This window comes from Saccostrea echinata, unplaced genomic scaffold (genome assembly GCF_033153115.1).
Source record: "Saccostrea echinata isolate AGI-Se365-2 ecotype Australia unplaced genomic scaffold, CSIRO_AGI_Sech_v1 ptg000009l, whole genome shotgun sequence".
Lineage (NCBI taxonomy): Eukaryota > Metazoa > Mollusca > Bivalvia > Ostreida > Ostreidae > Saccostrea > Saccostrea echinata.
In genome coordinates this window covers 5,083,534-5,098,463 of record NW_026889758.1, presented here as the reverse complement: position 1 = coordinate 5,098,463, position 14,930 = coordinate 5,083,534, and the positions used below count along the sequence as shown (strand labels likewise).

General features: G+C 34.0%; 2 protein-coding genes across 3 annotated transcripts; one reads left to right on the top strand and one right to left on the bottom strand.

Annotated features, from left to right (window-relative positions):
* The first annotated feature begins 7,410 nt into the window (after positions 1-7,410).
* LOC133181648 (putative nuclease HARBI1) lies at positions 7,411-8,793 on the top strand. Its single transcript, XM_061316202.1, has 4 exons — positions 7,411-7,419; positions 7,715-7,791; positions 7,887-8,141; positions 8,404-8,793. The coding sequence occupies exons 1-4, from the start codon at positions 7,411-7,413 to the stop codon at positions 8,627-8,629; spliced, it is 567 nt and encodes a 188-aa protein (XP_061172186.1). The 3' UTR covers positions 8,630-8,793.
* Positions 8,794-9,841: 1,048 nt separating this feature from the next.
* Positions 9,842-13,873, bottom strand: LOC133181655 (uncharacterized). 2 transcript variants are annotated; one of them, XM_061316210.1, is made up of 7 exons: positions 13,668-13,873; positions 13,360-13,438; positions 12,935-13,030; positions 12,650-12,700; positions 11,973-12,029; positions 11,754-11,793; positions 9,842-11,247 (listed from the first exon to the last, which is right to left on the bottom strand). In XM_061316210.1, coding segments are annotated over exons 2-7 (294 nt in total). In that variant the 5' UTR covers positions 13,408-13,438; positions 13,668-13,873; the 3' UTR covers positions 9,842-11,245. The 2 variants fall into 2 exon arrangements, with proteins under 2 accessions (XP_061172194.1, XP_061172193.1); XM_061316209.1 differs by having other exon boundaries at positions 9,842-11,250; positions 11,758-11,793.
* Positions 13,874-14,930: the final 1,057 nt, after the last annotated feature.

The following is a 14,930-nucleotide window of genomic DNA, read 5'->3' as shown; positions in this document are numbered from 1 at the left end:
TCGTTATAACGAGATAACTAACTCGTTATAACGAGATAACTATCTCGTTATAACGAGTTAATTATTTCTTTATCTTGTCAAAAATGAGCCTATCCGGCTTTCGTAGTTCTCGGCATTAGCTCCTTTGATAAAATGTAGCGGTAATGATCGCCCGAAAATTTGAGAAAATGTAGCGGTAATGAGTTGAAATTTTTCGCAATGTAGCAGTAATGTTGACCTCCCCTGGCGAGTTGGTTTTGCTTCCTTGCATTTCTACTCTGAATTTTTTGGATTAAATTTTTCATTAATACACAAATATTTTTTTTCTACTTTTCTTAAGTATTATAGATAACGTTTGCTTTGTGAAAGTGCAAGGATTATGCGTCAATCAAACGCGTCCCAAAATCTGTAGTTTTAATAATTTCCAGATAAAAGAAGTTTCTAAACATGCTTTTAATATATTTCGGTGTGAAATGCTCTGGCAACATATAAATCATGATATTACTTAAAGGTCATCTGATGTTTCTTGAGGGTGTATGACCGTAAGTTAGCATACATTTTATAAAGTTTTTACGGGCAAAACTATAGAGGGGCACAACTTAACATTAACTTTCTTTTTTGTAGTAAAGCTTATACTGGTAAGAGTAACCCCACCTTCTCCTCCCCGGTTTCCGTGGGCCTGATATCATATACACAGGTGCTGTCTTCAACAGCCATGCATCCTATTTTCAACAGAAATGTCTTCCATATCAAGAAGAACACCACTGAGTAGCTAAAACTGGACAATATTTTTAACTCACATAGGCGTCGGCCGGGGGGGGGGGGGCTTAGCCTCCCACTTTTTTTTGCAAAGATAGACATGATAAAGGCATTGAACATTGGGGCGTAGGTTTAGCCCCCCCACTTTCAACAGGCACATTGCAGTGTAATCAAATAAGGGTAAGTGGTAGCGTTTTGAAAAACAAATTTGGTACTGAAACAAGTTCGACCCCCCCCCCCTTACGAAACAGGATTTTCGGATTGGACAATTTTTAATTATCCCTTTTTTTTGCTTGTCAAGTTTTTTCAGGTTTGTACGGAAGCCCATTAGTGCCAACCTGTATATATAAAGGAAAAGCAATATATAAAAGCAAACCTTGATATATAAAGGAAATGCGAAATATAAAAACAAAATCTCGATATCTATAAAGGAAATGCGGAATATATAAACAAAACCTCGATATATATATAGGAAATGCGAAATACATAAACAAAACCTCGATATATATTAAGAGAAATGCGATATATATATATATATATATATATATATATATATATATATATATATATATATATATATATATATATATATAGAAAATTTTCCACTGCGTGACCTGTATCACTCAGCTGTCCATCAAGATTATATACAGATTAACTCCTGGCAGGGGGAAATCAGTTATACAGTACTCATGTATTACTTTCCCAGAATCAGCAAAATGGTGCTATTTAATGTTTATTTATTTATACATGCATGCATATATCAATGAACTGTAATTGTAACATTACTTAATATAATGCACTTAATTGAGTAGATGAGCATTCAATTATATATATTCATGAAATAAGTATAATGTGTATCGTATTTTCTGTGTATCTATTGACTATACATGTATTTTGATCAATTTAGTTTTTACAGCCTACCTTGTGTACTGTTTTACAAAAACTTAGCCGTACTACCTTTGGTTTCACAATCGAGAATTTATGAAAATAATGATCAACATGGAGTCTTATCAAGTTCAGTTTTTTTTATGTCCTAATTCATATTATAAAAATAATATACTAGTATGCCCATTGATTGTAAAAAAAGGAATCGAAATCAGAATGGGAGAGAGGGGAGAGTTTAATGAAGGTGCTCGTCCCCCCCCCCCCCCACTTCATTTGAATGTGAGGGAAGATCAGTAGGGAACTAGTATTGCTAATGCAATACTCTCAGAATGCTTGTTAGCTTTAGTTTTAATCATTGTAATTATTAAGATACACAAATAAAGAAAACATAATACACTAATACCATCCTGAAACCGAGCCACATCAAGTGATTTCACTAAAATCATTAGATCGGGAGCCGCTTATCATATGTTGGCGAAGTCCCTGTTGTAATGAAAGTCATTAAACGTGTTAAAGGTCAGGCGATGGAAATTTTTCTCTTTATATATATCGATGTTTTGTTTATATATTTCGCATTTCTCTTTATATATATATCGAGGTTTTGTTTATATATTTCGCATTTCCTTTATATATATCGAGGTCCTATTTATATATTTCGCGTTTCCTTTAAGTATATCGAGGTTTTGTTTTTATATTTCGCATTTCCTTTATATATCGAGGTTTGCTTTTATATATTGCTTTTCCTTTATATACAGGTTGGCACTAATGGGCTTCCGTATAGGTTTGAAATTTTTTTCTCTTTCAATTAACCCCCCACTTTCAATTTGCTTCCGACGCCTATGACTCTGACCTTTCAAGAGCAAAACATTTCACATATAAAGGTAATTGTGATACATAGATGACTACCATATACTCCCAACATTCCAACGTTAAAGGTCAATGCTATATTAGATACCTTGATCAAGTATAATTGATATCCAGCTTTAGTTTTAAACTATTAGGTTAAATTATATACTCAAACGCAAAAGAAACGCAACATCCTAATTTTAGGGGGAAAATTATATACAGGTTACAACTTTGTACTTAAAAAAGTTATGACATCTTCAACTTTGCCAAATCAGTATAATTTAATGGTTGAATAATTTTCATTCGATTACCGGAAGTTGATTTAGAGCCCTTTTTACAGAAATCAAAAATTGCATGTTTAATAGAACATTTAATAATAATTTGGGTTTTCATGAGTTTGTAGCTGTTAATCGTAAGTATTGCACTAATATTCCGAAAAAAAATCCTTTCTTTTCCCGATGTGATGCCAATATTTCCTAAAAATGACTGAAAGCACGCATTTTCATTGCTCTTGTTGGAAATTCTCAAAATAAAGGTAAAGGAGAGTTGCAGATGCATATATACACTGCATAACGACTCATCAGGCTCATGCGTTTCATAAGTATGAATGACAGTTCTTTGACCGGAAGTCCAAGGGTTACTACACTACGCCAGGTTAGAGAAAATTCGACCTCAGTATCTGAAAAACAGGCACTTAAAAATGCCTAAGAATATTTATTTCGCTCAGATCAAGAAATTGATAAACCTAATGCAGAAATCAAGCTGCAATTGTTGTACAAGGCGGACTAGCACGCTGTAATTGAATGGTAAATTTAGGTTAGACTTTTTTTTTTGGACAGGGATGGACCCCTCCTGGATAACCTTCCGATCACGGAGCGAGCGCTTTACCGAGTGAGCTACCTTGACGGCGCCAATTTATATTGAAATCGGATCAAAACTGTAAAAGTAGTGTTTTGAAAGTACTTCACAGAATTTTCTATTTTTAGTAACCATGGCAACACCGTTCATTGAAATAAAAAATCGATAAACAGAATTATGTATCTTTGTGTAGTCTACTTGTGTGTCAAGTTATAATAAAATCAGACAATATGAGGAGTAGCATTTTGAAAGTATTTCACAGAAAGGATCACTTCTTTCTGAATGGAGCTTGGACCTATAGGATCGGGATTGGTTTTAATCTTTACAAAAAGCTTGTTGAGTTCGTTACGGTCAATGAATTTCGGCTACATATATGTAATAATTCGTTTTCATTTTATTACAGTATGTATAGAGATAGGCGGAACCTTTCCATAGATATTTATTATGAAGCATGATTATATTGTCAACACGGTTTGAGTTTGTTATCTCAAAATGTTATTTGATTTGATTTTTCCCCTTACTTTTCATCGCAAATAATGATAATGTCTATATTCTGATCTTTTCTTGATGTGTGTTTATTTTACAACACATCTCCTTTGATGTTATAAAAATTAAATCCAAGGGAGTGTAGATACTAATATATTATCCTATACTGTTAGAAAACTTAAGATCTGAAATTTATTGACTCGGGACATGTATGTATTTCTAAATATATTTTTAAGCTCAGATAATATAAGCAGTGCGTATACTTTCCAGCGCAATAACTAGTAGTACAGACGGAATAAGAGCAATGTGATTAAATTCTAAGGAATATATATATATATATACAATAGAAATTCATCGCAGCTCATGTTCATCGCAGGCGAGAATATTTAATAAGTGAATAATTCTTGTCCTCGAAGAAAGTGTGCTATCCTGAGGTATAGTTTCGCTTGACTGTTTTTGTTACAGTGGAATTTACAATTTGCTTTCTCTTTAGAAGTGTCTATTATATCAAGAATGAACAGGCATAAAAGATAGATAATTGAAAGAAAATACACGTTCATAAAAGATAGATAATTGAAAGAAAATACACAAGACCCTATAAAAAAAAATTAAAAAGTCTATAACAAGAGGCCCAGGGGCCACATCGCTCACCTTAGCACTCTGGCTAGGAAAAAGCATAAATCAGTTCAGTCTTGAAAAGTTTAAATATTTAAGTGGTTTAGGGGGAGGGGTTGATTTGAACTAACTTGAATCTATACTTCATAGGGATGCTTTCGAATTAATATAACAAATAATGGCTTTGCTATTCTTGAGAAGAAAATTTTTATCGATATATCCTTTGTATTTCTTTGTATAACTATGATCCCATTATGGCCCCTCTATTCTCCTGAGGGGTTATGATTTGAACAAACTTTGATCTGCATAACCTGAGGATGCTTCCATATAAATCTGACCAATCATGGCTCTGAGAAGATTTTTAAAGATTTTTTCAAATGTATTCCTATGTAAAACTTTGGTCACCCATTGTGGCCCCACCCCTACCCCGGGGGGTCATGATTTGAACAAACTTGAATCTACACTACCTGAGGATGCTTCCATATAAATATGACCAATCATGGCTTTGCTGTTCTCAAGATTTTTCCTATGTAAAACTTTGATCGCCCATTGTGGCCCCACCCTATCTCCAGGGGTCATGATTTGAACAAATTTGAATCTATACTACCTGAGGACGCTTCCATGCAAGTTTCATATTTTCAAGCACAGTGGTTCTTGAGATTTTTAAATGATGTCATTAATTTTTCACAAATTCATAATTATCTCCCCTTGGAAGAAGGTGTGGCCCTTCATTTGAACAAACTTAACCCCTTTTACCCAAGGATACTTTGTGGCAAGATTGGTTGAAATAAGCCAAGTGGTTCTTGATAAGCTGAAAATGTGAAAAGTTTACGATGACGACGACAGACAATGGACAAATTTCGATCAGAAAAGCTCACTTGAGCCTTCAGCTCGGGTGAGCTATAAAGACAAGAATATAAAAGTGTGCCACCAGGTGGATTCCAACTTCGACTCATAAAAATATCTTCGGTGTATATACCCAGCTGTTTTACCGATCTAGCTATTCTGGATTTGAATATTGTGTGCATAAATGCGAACTAGGTTTTTGAAAACAGGTTTCCTCATTTTTTTATATGCTTTTTGTGAATTTCGATCCTAGGGCAGGGATGCCCAAAAATATTCCTTTCTGAAAATTATTCCTTTCATGTCATCACAAGCTATCAAAATATCATAATTTTATTTACGGACAGGCCTGCCCTGAAAGACTTTTAGGCCAAAATCCATGCAATAATCTGGACATCTATTCACAAAAAATCTTACGATAAATCGTAGACGTAAGATTGTCGTAAGATTTTTTTGGAGACTTTGAGCTATTCACAAAAATACTTACGATAATCTTACGATAAAAAATTATCGTAACTTTACGAGTGCCCTGAGGCTGTCGTAAGTCTAAGATTACTATGGTAACAGTCTTAGAGGTAAAAATGGCCGCCGCATTAATTGTATTAATGAAAGAAAAAAATCAAAACAGAACTAGAAAATTACCTACACCGAGGATATTTCGAGACAGAACAAATCCGCTCGAATCAATGACGGACAGTGACATACTAGCACGGTACCGTTTTCAAAGAGGGGATATTTTACATTTAACGGACCTTGTGAAAGATGATATAAGAAATCCAACTTCCCGAAGTTATGCGGTACCTGAAATAACACAGGTATACATTCAATATACCAGTACAGACTACTTTCATTTTAATATTTTGTTAAAGTATGAATTCCATGCCCGATTGAAATCCATTGTAAAATTAATTCTAAAAAAGGGGACTCGTTGTGTGTACTCGTATTGTGTTCTTTTCTTCTTTTTTTTTTACCTTACTGTTTTATTAAATGATAATATTCCCCTATTTTCTAATGATACATGCAGTTTTTATGGATAACATCCCATTTATTTTATATACTTCTTGCCGATGTTCAAAATTTCTGTTATCAAAAATAGAAAGCCTTTATCGTAAAAATCTCCCGATAATTTTTTAAACACCAAATATTTCACTGTCTACTTTGTATTATTAAAAATGAAGAGGAATTCAGTTCAGGAAAAGTGTCTGTAGACCCAGTAAAGTAGCATTCACATACCAAAAGGAAGCTTAAATAGCTTGTTCACAGTGGGAATAATCTAATACCCCCCCCCCCCCCCCCGGTCCGGTTTATTAATTCAGAGAAGTAATAATGTATGGTAATGGTATCAGAATATTTTTGTCTGAATATTTACAAAAGAAAGATATATCCTTGGAAATTGCTATTTATCAATGGTTAAAGTTTATATTCTAAAATCTTTTTTCCACATCGTCACAAGCCAAGGTTCGGGGGAGGGCGTGGGGTGGAGATCCATTAATTAAATTTGAACAATAGGTTAAGCAATTTTATTTTTTTAAATTAACAAAATTACAATGTTAGATGCATTTTATGGCATTTATTTCAGCACACGTACCCCCAATCGCTTCAACCCCCCCCCCCCCCCCCTCAATACACATACAGTATAGTCAAATCAAATATTTTGTCTCTTAGTTGATTAACCTTGCCCATAACTTTTAATTGGTTGGAGCTATGGCTTTCGTATTTTACATGTATATTCCACAGGCGTCGGAACCGCGGGGGGGGGGGGGGGGGGGGGGGGGGGCTTCCCCCCTTTTTGCAAAGATAGACTTATTACACTACATTATTTGCTACACCAATTGTTTGTATTCTAGTTGTGTTCTACCGTATTATTATACTTATTAATGTGCTCTGTGTGGGCCTTTACCAATTACTGTAATTGTGTTTGTGCCAATTAAATATTTGTATTTGTATTTGTATTTGTATAGGCATTGAAAATTGTGGCTTACCTTTTTTGTTGATTTAACCCCCCCCCCACACTTTCAATTAGCCACCCCACTTTCAATTTGCTTCCAACGCCTATGCAATCCTCAAGACAAGACCTTCCTTTGGGTACGAATACATTTCACCTTTTAAAAAACCGTTAACCTTGGCCATGACTTTTGAATGGCTGGTGTTTCACAGACACATCTTGTCTTATTTAATTGTGTAGATGCTGGTGTGTTTGCGATACTTGGCAAAAGGAGACTTTCAGTCAGAGTGCGGGGACATACACGGGATTTCCCAGCCCACGGTATCCAGAATTATACACAGAGTTGTTTCAGCCCTTGACCTGCGATTGCAAAATATTCAATTTCCAACATCAGAACATGAAATCGTAAAAACCAAAACACAGTTTTACAGACTTGCAAGCTTTCCTGGGGTGATAGGCGCTATCGATGGGACATTGATTCCTATCCTGGCTCCAAAGGAAGACGAATATGTGTACATATGTCGTAAAGGATATCACGCCTTAAACGTTCAAGGCGTGGTTGACTCAGCTTTAAGGTTAGAGACTGATTATTCATATACTGTTCATACGTGTACATTTACTTCTCAAGTATAAACAATAGTGTATATCTTATGATATATGAATATTACAGATTCACGAACATGGTGTGTAAGTGGCCAGGATCCGTTCATGATAGTTTCATCTTTAACAATAGCAGGCTGCGTGAGGTTTTGGAGAGGCTAGGCAACTGCTGGTTGGTTGGTGATTCCGGATACCCCTTAAAGTCGTACTTAATGACCCCAAAGCTGATTCCACAAACAGAGGCAGAGGAGCGCTATAATAAGGCCCACGGACAGACAAGGGTCGTTGTAGAAAGGGCCTTTGGCGTCCTCAAATCGCGTTTCAGGTACATGTATAGCATCAACCATTGGTTTTAATCTTGTAAAAATTGCATTTAATTTCACCTGGGTTATTGTTTTCTAGCAATTTACACAAAATTAATAGCCTGAGAAACTCAAAAACTTTCAAACCGTTCCTACAATAATTAAATTCATACCGCCGAAATATGGCTGAAATATTGCCGACTAGGCGTAAAACAACAATAATCGATCAATCAATCAATCACAAAATTAATATTGAATGAGGCTCAATATGGTCATTTTTTTCAGGTGCTTGCACAAAACTGGAGGGTGTTTGCCATTCAGTCCTGAAAAGTGTATTAAGGTGGTAAGTGTTGCAATGAAATTGCACAACATGTGCATCGAGAGGAAAGTTCCTTTGGTTACTCCTGGGGATGATATAGTTGACATAAATTCTGAGGAGGACACTGTCTGCCTGGGACAAGATCGTGATGGTACACTGCAACGTGAAAGACTTGTTCATCTTTTTGTTTAGTGGTAGCTCAATAGTAGGTTATCCTCATATATACACAGGTATCATTATACCTTTAAAAATTCTACGGATTCAATTATTATGTAACTGTCTGGTTGAAAAGACATATGCTGGCTTAGTGCATCCTTACCACCACGAAAAATGAATAAGTTTCTTATGTGGCAGAGTTCTGGAAAAATGACAAGATAAACTCTTACTCTTAATTTTGAATTAATTTATCTGTGTACAAGTAATTTATAACAAGAAGAAAAAAAAGCTACATTTGTTTGTTTACTCACACATTAACAGGGTTATTTTAAAATAAAAATTTAATTAACAGATTTGAAAAGTGTTAAGAACAAATGACAAATTTCTATTTTATGTAAAAATTGAAAATTTCATTTAAATCAAGGATCAAAAATTGTATACAAATTTTAAAAAAATGCTGTGTTTAATGTATGTTGCACATACATGTAAAACTTTATGTTTAGACTGGATTCTTGTATATCCATTTTAAAAATACCGGTATGTAATACATGTGACTGTTCTATAATATATGATATAAACCAATGAAATTGGAACTTTTTTTGTAAAATAAATATTTCTTTGCAGCATCATCATAATTTCCTTATATATTAAAATGAACTAACAGAGAAAAAATGGAGATTCTAAAAATTGATTGAAAATGACTATTTGAAGGAAATTTGTTATAAATAAATATATTTCATTGCACAGAGTAGGATGAAATTTCAAAGGAAGATAAACAAGAGCCCCAACACTAGCATGAATCAACACGGTCTTGCTTTTTTCATCAGAACATATAAAGCAAAGTATTTTCCCATTCATTCACATAAAAATCAAAAATTGTAACATTTAATTTATACTGTGGCCCCAACATTAGCTCTAGGGATCAAAATGTAACCAAACTTTTTACATGGGAATGCATTAGTAAAATCATAACTAATATGACCCTGCCATTTACAGAAGTAAACATGCTTTAGCAGAAAAAAATTGCTTAAGGAGGCTGGGGGGTCAACAAATTAACCATCAGATATAACTTAATTTTTTAGGTATGATATCTTAACCTGTCAACTTTCATTTTGTAAAGAAAAATTTCATAAATTTTAGTTTTAAAATTTGATCATTTTTGTATATCTTTATATGGAGCTCTTCTTCTAAAGGAGATCAATATAGTCTGAAAATGGCCACAACCCTCCCCCCCCCCCCCCTCGCCTTCTTAACTTGGGAATGATTACTATATATATGAAATCTCTTTATTACACAGTCTACCCAAAAGCTGTAAAAATGGATACTTAACAAGAGAGAAGTTGAGATATATTTACCGGGTATGCCTTATGTGTAGCATGTAAAAAATTTTTGTGTTGGAGCACGGAATTAAGGTCAGTCAGGTAACATTAAACAAACTATCATTAATGTGATAGGTAAACAGATGACACACAAAAGACAAAAAGATGAATGCTAAACACTTTGATAAGAAGAGTTGATCCTCATGGCCCATTGGCCACAAAGCTCACCTTAGTCAATACGGCCTAGCTGTTCATTGTTAGCAGATTTTTTTCTATTATATATTCCCATGTAAAACATTAATCCTGAATGTGACCCCACCCTACCCTGGGGTTCATTATTTGAACAAATTTGAGTTTACACTACCTGATCATTTGAACAAACTTGAATCTACACTACCTGAGGATGCTTCCATATAAATATGACTCATCATGGCTTTGCTGTTCATGAGAAGAGGATTTTTAAAGGTTTTTCCTTTATATTTCTATGTAAAACTTTGATCCTCCATTGTAGCCCCATCCTACCCCCGGGGATCATGATTTGAACAAACTTGAATCTCCATTACCCTAGATTGCTTCCACATGAGTTTCATCTTTCCTGGCCCTGTGGTTCTTGAGAAGAAGATTTTTAAAAGATGCTATTAATTTTTCACTAATTCTTTATTATCTCCCCTTGAAAGAGGGCGTGGCCCTTCATTTGAACAAACTTGAATCCCCTTTACCCAAGGATACTTTTTAGCAAGTTTGGTTGAAATTGGCCCAGTGGTTCTTGAGAAGAAGTCGAAAATGTTAAAAGTTTACAGACAGACAGACAGCTAGACAGACAGACAGACTGACAGACGGACGCCGGACAAAAAGTGATCAGAATAGCTCACTTGAGCCTTTGGCTCAGGTGAGCTAAAAATGTTTCATATAAGTTTCAACTTTTCTGGCCAAGTGGTTCTTAAGAAGAAGATTTTTAAAAGATACCATTTAAATAAACTTGAATCCCTTTCACTCAAGAATGCTTTGTGATTTGAAATTGGCCAAGTGGTTCTGGAGAAGAAGTCAACATATGAAAAGTTTACAGACAGATGGACAATAAACAAAATGTGATCAGAAAAGCTTACTAGAACTTTCAGCTCGGGTGAGCTAAAAACTAGCCACACATGTAATAAATACATTACAACTCAAAATATGTTGGGCCTCTGGCCTGCTCTTCAAGGTGTTTATCTAGTTTTTTTTTCTTTAGAGTCACCAACTCCTCCAAAGACGCCAGTATTCTCCTCTTGATGGCAACATCTTCCCTCATTATCTCCAACATTTCCTTCTGAATGATGAGAAGTTCAGATGTATCTTCTCCTAAAAATTAAGAATAATTAGTAAATACACTTAGGCAAAAATGTTTAAATTAAAATAATATATGGACTTCTAATAATAGTAAAACAAGCTAAGATGAAAGCAGTTTTAATCAAAACACAAATTGAATTTAACTCTCTTTGAACAGGAAGGTAATTAAAATCTAATAAAATATATAGATGATATTCAATGTTTTGTAGATGAATATGGAATTTATTTCACAAGTGCAACAGGATTTTTGGATATTTTCACGAGTGCGAATATCATTTTGGTATCCTTTCACACTGTGAGAGAATATCACTTTTATTCAATAAATAAATCACAGTATTTCACTGTTGAAAATGTAATAAAATGTTTTTTCCTCTAACATGTCCTTAATTATGAAATAACTCAAATAACTCAAAAGACAATAAAAAAAATCATATAAGATTTATGAATGTATTTGGAGTTGGAGGCCAAAATTGTCAGTGTTTGCAAGATAACTGTCATGAACATATAAAATCAACACACCTGTGTGCTTCTGCTTTCTACTGCTTTGTTTCTCATCTGAAATCAAATGATATTTATTAGGTAATTACAGTTTTTCCTTTTTTCTACTCATGAAATAAGTAAAGAAGTATGTATAATTAAAATTCATTCTGTATGAATTTTATAAAGAGAAAGAGAGAGAGAGAAAGGAAAAGCAAATCAATAAAAATATACATATAACACTTTTTACTACTTACATTTACTTCTTTTAGAGCCATCCTGATCCTCCAAAGTTTTACATGTATTAATGACCACTGTAAAAATACACTTTTATTACTGCAGATATATGCATACACATGTATATGTTCTTTTTTTGAAATTTATAATGTTTCAATTCTCTACATTTTGTGAAAAAAAAAACTGTTTTCAAATTGTCATTTCATGGTTAAATACCAATAAAAATTAATGTTTTTTAACCCACAACCACCTCTTGCATTGACCTAATGAAGGTAACCTAATAAATCAAAGCTTTAATTTTTCAGTCAACATGGTCAATGGCTAAAGTCTTGTGAATTTTGATGTATTTGAAAAACACTGGGATGTCATATACATTATTGTTTACACCATATCATTGTTTCCACTACAGAAATGTGCCTAAATTTTTTAAAAATAGTTCCTTCTAGACATCATATGTAAAACCATATGTAGCAGGATAAACAAAATACATGATAACTCTCTTGAAATAGAAGCAGTATTTGGGCTCGGGTCAAAAACGTTATAGAGGGCTTCGCAAGCCTATCCCTCTATCAGGTTTTCTTACCCTTGCCCAAATATTGCTTATATTTCAACAGTGTAACCATATATTTCATATATTAAAGATTTTTGATATAGCTGTATCTTCTCATAAAACGAGGGATTATTATAGTACAAATACCTGGCTCAAACTCTGTGGTTCCCTCAGCTGAAGTTGAAGTGCTACAGGTAGCTATAAAAATATCAAATATAGCAATGAATTCATTATCCCAAATTTAAAAACATGTACAATTTAAGGAAAGTTTTTTCCATGAACTACAATGCAGTGTATTTCTTATTTATAATTAAATCTCTTTTATCTATAAATTCACTCAAAATTTTACAGATATATAAAACATAAACTTGCAATCCTATAATAAAAACTGTCTGATCTTCCAAATTAGTTTGGACAGCTATAAACTTGTACCTTCAGTGTCTGTGGCCAATACCCCGGGTAGCACTGCCTGTGCACTAGTACTGCAGATGTTGCTGAGACATGCACTCTCACTACATGCTTTATGCACTGAAAATTATCATGCAATTCAAATCTCCATTTTACTCACATAGCATGGGAAATAATATGCATATGCCTTAACAGTTATACAATTCTGGAAAACAGAAAGTAAGTTTGTATGTTGATTTACTTGAAAATAAACTCTTCATGGTCATGCTGTTGATAATGTGCTAATAACTACTAATAATATTTCATTAGTTCAACCTGCTGTACAATTATATTTGAAGATAATTTTTGTCTATGGGCTGATGATTTACTTGATTTTATCAAACTGTACTTTAGAGTACATGTAAAATAAAAAGGCAAAGAAAATTATATAATATGCATAATGTTTATACCTGTTCCTGTTGAGACTTCAAGAGTGTCTGTCCCTCCCTCAATCCCATACAGGACTTTTTCTGAGATGATTCCAATTATCTAAATCAATCACCCAAACTCATTTCTTTAATGCCAATTAATATATCTTTAAAATTTTCATATCATTTTGTGGCAACTGATGTACATTATTAGACTATTTGTAATGTTTCAAATTTGACAGCCAATCAATATTTTGTATGCTACAGGTTAAATGATAACTGTTAAATCAATTGCAAAAAAAAAAATGTTTTTTTCCCCCAACACCCCTTCTTTAGAATTTAAAACATACTCTTTTTTCTAAGGGGGAATGATGTCCTCAGGTGGAGGGCCTCCACCTGTCTTCATTGCAACTCTTTTTCTCTCCACTTCCTTCTTCTTTGTGGAAGACTGGATGTCCTGCCATTTTTTTTAACCTCTTTGGTGGTGCGTCCATTTCCACCAATAGCATTTATGCTGAATAATTCAATTAAAAATATTCAACATAGTTGAAATTATAAATGAACAACATACCTACATATCACAAATGAATACCCATTATAAGAAATATAGGGCCTAGACATCGATGATGTTTATACCTCTACCCTACCCCACCACCCCGTTTTTCCACAACTCTGCAAATGTAAGTTTAATTGAAACTTAATGTTATGAATATGAGAATAATGATTCGGGTATTAAAGGTTTTATTAGATATATTTGCATGTTAATTACAAATCTACTATTGTTGCATACTTTTATAGAATGATTTGTAAACAAAATTTGCAAACCTTGTAGCGATGGCCTCCCATGCCCCAGCCTTATCTGCTGAGGTGAGTGCCTATCTGCTGAGGTGAGTGCTGGAGAAAATCTCCCTCTCAAAACATCTTTCCTCTCGGATACAAGATCCACGAGGAGAGATATTTCTCCGGCACTCCAATTCCTTTTCCTAGTACTGTCGCTCATGTTGCGCAATCGTCTGCTACTTTCACTTTTCCCGCACAGCGTACTGCGCATGAGCAGTTGTCGGTAGCCAAGAAAGGAAAAATCTTACGATCGATTTTCACTTACGACAATGTGTCGATCTTACGACCACTTTCATGAATAGCTCGTAACTTAAATCTTAGGATTATCGTAAGTTTAAGTCGTAGTCGTAAACTTACGATTTTTTGTGAATAGATCTCCTGTACTTTAACAGACAAAATGCTACTTTGGCCAACTTTGGATGTTAATTTTCAAGTTGTAAATAAATTTTAGGTTCAAAATACAAACTTGAAAAATTTTAGACATATACGTTAGTTAACAACTAATGAACACTGATTTTTAAAAAGTGACTTTTGTTCTCTCCTATAGGTCAATTCTTTTCAAATAGTGAATACATCCTTTCTATTTTTTCAACCATGGCAACACCGTTCATCCAAATAAAAAAAAAACGATATGCAGAAATATGTGTCTTAGTGGAATCTACTAGTGTGTGAAGTCATATTGAAATCAGACCAAAACTGTAGAATGATGGACAAGAGGGATGGATATGAATGCCATACCTAATAGCGATACATGCCGTTTTAAGATGGGCATA

Excerpts from the sequence above, each read along its gene's own strand:
- LOC133181648 (XM_061316202.1), top strand. Across the intron at positions 7,792-7,886 it reads GTGGTTGACTCAGCTTTAAG|ATTCACGAACATGGTGTGTA; the intron begins GTTAGAGACTGA and ends TGAATATTACAG. Across the intron at positions 8,142-8,403 it reads GTCCTCAAATCGCGTTTCAG|GTGCTTGCACAAAACTGGAG; the intron begins GTACATGTATAG and ends CATTTTTTTCAG.
- LOC133181655 (XM_061316209.1), bottom strand. The coding sequence starts at position 13,407 with ATGGGATTGAGGGAGGGACAGACACTCTTGAAGTCTCAACAGGAACAG. Across the intron at positions 12,701-12,934 it reads ATTGGCCACAGACACTGAAG|CTACCTGTAGCACTTCAACT; the intron begins GTACAAGTTTAT and ends ATATTTTTATAG. Across the intron at positions 11,794-11,972 it reads TGGCTCTAAAAGAAGTAAAT|ATGAGAAACAAAGCAGTAGA; the intron begins GTAAGTAGTAAA and ends ATTTGATTTCAG.